Genomic DNA, 7,353 nt, shown 5'->3' with positions numbered 1-7,353 from the left:
TTGTTGAATATCAACAACCTCGGGATGTTCCCCTTCAATGCAAAATGTCCACTTTACGTAAGAGATTTTATTACTTTTGCATTACCACCCTACAAAAATGATTTTCACAACATGGAAAACTTATGTAGGCTATCATGTGAAGGACACTAGCATGACAAGTAGAGAAAATATGATTTTTGGAGGTATAGGAAATTACTTTATGTTAAAATTTTTGAGTACCACTGTAGGTAGATATGTTTGTATTTAGAATGATATTTTGTCAGTATTTGTATCTTGGAAATAAGGTTGGTATGTTAGTCATCTTATTCATCCATATTTTAGTCAATAAAAATAGTGATAGTATCAACTGCTATATAGACACATAGAACAATCATAATACCATTAAAAATAATGACTATTATACCAATGGTTTTATTTCTTAGTAAACGCTTCTAATGGTCAGTCATTTGACTGTGGAAAAGATTTTATATTTCTTGTGAAAGCATCAAAAGAAAGCAACAAAAATGGACCCGTATGTATATTGATTGTGTAGCTTAAAATGGCATTTTGTAGTGGATTACCAAAAAGTGACCGAGCCAAAGTGAGCAATACAAAACAATAAAAGATTTATAAATGCCCTATTTGAGTAGCAAGAAAATATAATTTGTTCAAAAGTCCATATGTTTCCTCAATGCTAGAAGGTTAAATATGCATATAACTTTAAAGCCACTAACACTAAGTTCACATCACTTATAAAAGAGTTGGTATGTTTCATTGCCAAGTCATCATTACTAGTATCAAAGACAAACCCTACTGCAATCAAGTTCTCTCTTTCCACCATAGTGATTGAGATCATCAATGCAACCTTTCGCACAAGTGGGGTGTCCCAAAGGACTCCTTGAATGGATTAGTCTAGATTTTAAAGGACTCCTTGGATGGATTAGTCTAGATTCCATGCATATGTAAATGCTCTATCGATTGCCTCCATTTTGCATAGTGCCCTTAATAGAGGACAACTTCTAGAACAATTCAATGCTCTTATATCCTTAGTTAGGTTTTTTCAATGTATGAGAAAATTTTCATTTTTCTCCTTATGTTGCTCTTATTTGAGCATGGTGTGAAATTTTAATATTAGTTTTACTCATTAAACATCATGTTACTAATACCGATACTTAGTATATTATGTTAGAGATTGTGTAGCTTAAAATGGCATTTTGCATGGTGCCCTCAATGGAAGACAACTTCTAAAACAACTTAATGCTCTTACAATCCTTGATGATGATTTTCCAATGTATGAAAAAATTCATTTTTCCTCCTTATGTTGCTCTTACTTGAGCATGGTGTGAAAAATGAATATTACTTTTACTCATTGAAAATCATGTTACCAATAGCGATACTTAGTATATTATGTTAGCTTTTTAGCATACTTTTAAGTGCATGTTTATGAGTACTATGAATGTTGTGCTCAATTGTAAACACTCAGTGATGTTTAAAGCAACACCCCCTTCTTTAGAATGAAATTTTTCCTAAGGCTTCTATTGTGTGATGAAACTAAATGCTACACTTAAACAACAATCATGAGATTCCCTTTTACCATCTAGAACTTGTGTGGACATTGATTAAGACAAGCACCCATGACAATTTCTCATGTGTGCTCTTTAATCACAGTATGGAGAGACTTTTTATCATTATATATATTGAATTTGAGCTAGGCTCAGGATTTAAAGTGATGGATATTATACGAATCCAAGTTTTATACATTTAAACTACAACAAAATATAGGTATTTTTTACATTGCCAAGTCATCAAGTATCTCCTTTTCAGTATTTAGTATTTATAAATCATCTCATGAGAATTGGAAACAAAGGGTGACCAAAATTATCTTCACACATGCTACCAACTTCTATTAATTAAATAAAGAGTAGTGGTTTCTCAAATTTTGTTTCATAGTTGGTAACAAAATTGGAACATTTGGAAAGTACCTCGAAAGTACATTCGAGATACATCCTTTAAAGAATCATAATACTAACTAGTTTATGATTGTCAATTTGTGATTATATGCTAAACCTATTGGAACATTTGGAAAATACCTCGAAAGTACATCCTTTAAAGAATCATAATACTAACTACTTTATGATTGTTAATTTGTGTCAATTATATGCTAAACCTATTGGACAATTTGCTTGCAACTTGGAGGATGATGGGATAGTATGAACTTTTCAAATTAAGATACTAATGAAATATCTTAAAAGCTTCCCACAACTTTGCAAGATGATATGTAAAGTAGGTTTTTGTTAAGGTTTTCTTACAAGTTGCATATTGGCCATCCATTTTCAAAGAAATTGCAATAACCTTTGTGATCTTGAGATTTGTGCTCCACCATAAGACAACCAAAATGTCAAACAAAACTAGCATTATGAATAAGAGAAAAGTATCATCAAAACTAGCATTATTAATAAGAGAAAAGTGCATGATATTAATAAAGGCACATACTCAAGATGTCTATATCTTTGTATGTGTGTATATTAAGATTAGTACACGAGTGTAGACATGGGGTCCACAAAGAGAGAGAGAGAGAGAGAGAGAGAAGGTGGGGGGGGGAGGGGGTGTTGAGAAATAGTGGATAAAGTGAAATTATGGTTGAAGGACTTGATAGACAAATGAATAAAATCTTTATTTCTTTGAAACAAAATTGAGCATCTGGAAGTAAGGCATGTAATGACTTCGACATAGAATAATTTCTTAACACCAACAATGTTATGAAGGATTATGTCCTTTACAAAAAGTGACGTACAGTAGCAACTTTAAAGCTTTTGAGGATACTAAACATGGGACACATATCTTACACTTTTATGCTCCTTTTGTGCAAATATGATAAAGATCAAAATATATGGGTGGCAAATCAAATGATAATTATGCATGTGCTTGATAAACTTTCCATACAAAAGAAAAAGTGGTGACTCATTATGCTGTGAAAGAAGATCGTCACTTGTAAATGGTCAAAAGTGATAAGGTGCCTTGAATAGATACTATCTTATTTTGAAGCACAATAATATCTCCCCCTAATTGAAAATAATTTAAATATATATTAATTAGTGGAAAAGATAGAAGGGGAGGGTAGATAGGCAAGGGCAAGGGTAAAGAGGAGAGTGATTAATGAGAACATCCCTCGATTTATGAGTGAAGGGCCCTCCTAAGATCATGTCCCTCTATTCACCTCTCCTATTCACCTCTTCGCTGAAATTCAATTAATTAGCTCTCCATATTACCTCTCCTATTTCACATTAGTCTAAGGCCAAATTTAGTCAATTTGGCCTTCTCAGCCCTTAGCCTTTGCCTTGCCTCCCTCCTTCATCTTGGCCATGCAAAGCAAGAGAAAGACAACGAGATAAAGGTAGCAAACACTTGCATAGTAGGAGAGAGAGTGAGCGAGGTAGTAATGGTATAGAGGCAGAGAGGGTGGTGACGGCTAGAAGGTTCCAAAGGCAACCACAAGCCATAAGGTTCCAGAGCTCTTCCAAAGGCAACCAGAAGCACACTTGACTTCATTAATTGCACCCTTTTCTACAATTGTGCCCCGTTGAAACTAACTAATTGATTTTAAAACATCGTGGGCACCTATTTATGAGAACATCCTCTATTTTTATGAGGCAAGGCCCCTCCTAAAGGTGAGAATCGAAAGCCCTTATACTCTACTTCTTTTACAACATATTTGTGTGTATCCCATTGGTAACTTGTAAGACTTTTGAGTTTGTATAGATATCTTGAGGTCAAGTTCCCTCTTTGCAATAAATTTTGAAGCTATCCCTTTGACCTTAGCTTATTCCACCTTTTCACCGATGAAGTTAAGTGAATTTTTTCGTTGAAAATAAAGACTTTTGTATTACCTTCCTCCTTAGAGCTAGCTATATGTATGGAATGCATTATGGGACTCTAGAATAGATTAAGGGCCTTTAGAATAAATAGTTGGGAAGCACACATAAGCCAACTAATGAAGCAAGTAGATGAAGCACACTTAGATGTGGCTAGAGTACATGAATACACTTTTAGAAAGGGAGAATCATGATCCTTACTTCCACATGGTTGGCAATCAATAAAAAGATAGGAAGGTGTAGCGCGATTACCTATCATGGTGGCCAGTGGGACCTATAACTTGATATCTTGGGGATATCTTTATTTGTGCATGCATATCTTTACTTATTCTCAAACTCATATCCTTGTATCAATATATATAGATGTTTGTTGTTTCACGCATTCGTGTGTATCTTTCTTCCTACACTTGCCAAGTCCTCATGTTTTGTACCTCTTTTATATAGGCATTACTCTCTTTGCAGAGCCATCTTGTGCTATATTTGTTGTGTGTGTAGATAGCATCCGCTGCTGCAAGGTAGGTGTAAGCTAGACTTTGTTGCACATAAGAGGTGAACAAAAGGCCTAGCTTTTTCAAAGCAGATGCATGGTCTTGAATCATACTTGAGGAAGTCAAATACTGGGGAGCAAAGCAAGAAAAGGGTGGAATCAGGAAGGGCAACTAGGAGCTATATGTTTGTTCGTATATGTGTTGAGAGAAAGGCTAGGTACATGAAAAGGTAGCATAGCAAAATGGAGGATAGCCCAAGACCAAGCATTGTGAGAGGTTGCAATTAGTTTGTTCAATTAGTATTGATTTCTAGTGTTATTACAAAGTGATGGCAAGCTTAAACATGATGAGGCGCAGTCTTGTGGAAAGCAAAGTGTCTCTTGCCTTAGATTCTTCCGTCTCAGAGCCCAGGCCTGGCATCACTTTCCCGCTTGGCACAGCTCTCGTCGTTCTCATCATCCTCGCCGTCAGTGCCGTCTTCTCGTTTTGCTACCACTGGGAGAAGCTCCGACGACATTCGGACTCCATTTTCTCCCGCCGTGTCAGCCCCGCAGTCCTCACGGCCGCCCCCGGACAACTCTCCATCGCCATGGATCCCCCCGAGAAGACTTTCACTAAGATGGAGCTCGTAAGAACCTTCTGCTTCCAAGTTCCCGCTTCTCGCTCTCTGGAGAAGTTGAACTTGCAGTATATAGCTCACAACCGTCAGCCGTGCAACTGTCTAATCTTGTCGCTCCTATGTCCGCAGGTTCCCAGTTTGCCAGTGGTGATGCCTGGGGATGAGCTGCCAAAGTTCATCGCGTGGCCGTGCCCGCATGTCGACGCAGGATGCGTTTCGAAGGCGAAAGACTCATCAGAAGAAGGCTCGGGTAAAGAGGTCGCGTGCAGCGGGGCAGCCACGGCGTGCAAACTGAGAAGCTGAGCACACATGCAACGTGCGCGCCCACTCCGCACCGACAGGGTGCGATTCACAACAATAATCAATCAATTTCATATTCTTTAAAGCAACAGTGGAAGAAGAATCAACAGATAGTGCGCAAAAATATCATCGAGCAACAGTTGAAGAAGAATCAACAGATAGCTGCCTTCAAAGTACTGACTCACATTTTTAACTTTTGAGAATGCCCGCATAAATAGGTTTTTAAAACCTTAAGTGTTTCATCTTATATCATATCCTTGCTTTGCAAACCCAATGTCTCTTTAATGCCTATCTTCAATTCTTAGAAGTCTCCGCAAAATTAGCTCGCATCAAGAAGATTCTACGAGGAATTATTTTCCACCTGCAATTTTTACCACCATTTTTCTCTTGCTCTTTTTAAAATAAGTGTCTTGAATGTAATCCACTCCTTGTTCACTTCCAATTAGCCTTCATTGTATACAACTTCTCCATGGTGATGGTAAGGTAACAATATTTTATTCTTTTAATAATTTAAAATATTTTTTATATGAATTCATAGCCTTCTAGATTTTTTGGAATTTAAAATAATAACCACTATATCTAAAGATGGGGAATCATACACTCATGACAAACACAATATCATTTGTGACAACATATGGTAGACCTCTGCAGAATTGTACAATGAAGGATTTCAAAATGGAACCTTTTCAGCTGTATTTTTGGAGACTCAAGACGTATGGAAGCCATACGCCCCCTTTAGATAGTCTTACAGGATGGAGATGTAGATTGCTAAGAGTTTGGAGTGCAACTCCATCAGCAAAACTCAATTTTTTGCTTTGGAGGATTATTGTTTGCAAATTGCTTGTTAGATCACGACTTTCTATATGGAATTTGAAAGTCTCACCCCTGTGCCCTCTATGTAAGTCTGAAGAGAAACAGCCTTGCATCTTTTTGGGAATGCGTGCAAATCAGGTGCCTCTAGTGCAAAGAGTGTAAATGGCTAGATTCATGCTCCATTTCCATAGAGCTGACATGGAGGATGGCTATTTCGGGTGATAAGGAAAGCTAAATGAGATTTTGTATAGTGTGTAGTAGATAATATGGGTAATGATTATCATGCATATCTAGAAGGTCAGAAATGCTATTATGTTTAAGAAGAGTCAGAGGGTAATGCTGATGTAGGAGGTGGTCGCAAAAGACCTTTTAAGGATTCTTAGGCACTTTGGGAAATCAATTGTTCAGTCAACTAACAGCTATTTTGAATGGAAGTTTAAGTATTCCTTTTTGTAGGAGACTACAATTTTCTTTTTTTGTTGTAGTTTCCCTTCTTTAGTCTAAATACAATTTTGTTTTCCTCTCATAAATACATAATATGATTTTAACTCTTCCACTAAGCACATGTTAGAAGCATCTTAATCTCCATGCATGTTTCTAAGTATACATGCCAACTTTCTCTTATTTTTCTAGGCTTCTATAACATGCTAGTAGTTTTGCCATTATAGATTGATCTTTTAATTCGTAAAACATGTTCAAGACTATACATAACAATATAATATTAGGATATGAAATTATTGCAAGAAGAGCAAAGCCATTAACATTTATCATAGGATGTATCTTGTCTTCAATGTCCTAAGTGTCTATGCTAGAGGTGTGAATATTAGAGAGAGATTAAGCAATGTATGTCGGGTTCTCCCGCGTTACTTGGCAGAGATTGGAACATTATTGAGTTACTTGGAGATAGGCCTCATTTAGGTATGTCCTTGCATAGCATTGAGTGTGTGGTATGGGAGGATACTCTTCTCTAACGTGGGGTTTGTTGGATTGTGCTAAGCTAGATCAAGAGGGCTTGTGAGCATTAACCTGCAACAATAAACATCACGAGAGTAAATTTAGAGTGGGTATGTGTCAATAGAAGGCTAGTGGTAAGGCGCACCTTTAGGCGGGTCATATATCTTAGTTTTGTGAAAATTTTCTATGCATGCTACCATTGGGAGATCATATAAGATTCCTTTCAAACTTGATAATAGATTTCACAAGTGTAAGGTTTTTTGCAGGACTAGTAGGCTCACCTAGAAGGAAGCCTCTTGTGATATTGGCGACCATGTGCTCACTACCA

General features: G+C 36.8%; 1 protein-coding gene across 1 annotated transcript; it reads left to right on the top strand.

Moving 5' to 3' along the window:
* The first annotated feature begins 4,244 nt into the window (after window positions 1-4,244).
* Window positions 4,245-5,565, top strand: LOC147902043 (uncharacterized protein At5g65660-like). The gene is made up of 2 exons (XM_087374900.1): window positions 4,245-4,967; window positions 5,088-5,565. Exons 1-2 carry the CDS (start codon window positions 4,668-4,670, stop codon window positions 5,259-5,261), a joined length of 474 nt encoding a protein of 157 aa, XP_087231026.1. The 5' UTR covers window positions 4,245-4,667; the 3' UTR covers window positions 5,262-5,565.
* Window positions 5,566-7,353: the final 1,788 nt, after the last annotated feature.

This window comes from Dipteris shenzhenensis, chromosome 5 (genome assembly GCF_047967505.1).
Source record: "Dipteris shenzhenensis isolate YYH24624 ecotype China chromosome 5, Dip_SZ_1.0, whole genome shotgun sequence".
Taxonomy (NCBI): Eukaryota; Viridiplantae; Streptophyta; class Polypodiopsida; order Gleicheniales; family Dipteridaceae; genus Dipteris; species Dipteris shenzhenensis.
The sequence above is the reverse complement of the archived record's forward strand: the minus strand, read 5'-3'. Positions and strand labels throughout refer to the sequence as shown.

Bases quoted from the DNA above. Each gene is read 5' to 3' on its own strand.
- LOC147902043 (XM_087374900.1), top strand. From the start codon at position 4,668: ATGGCAAGCTTAAACATGATGAGGCGCAGTCTTGTGGAAAGCAAAGTG. The intron at 4,968-5,087 runs GTAAGAACCTTC...CTATGTCCGCAG, and splicing joins CTTTCACTAAGATGGAGCTC to GTTCCCAGTTTGCCAGTGGT.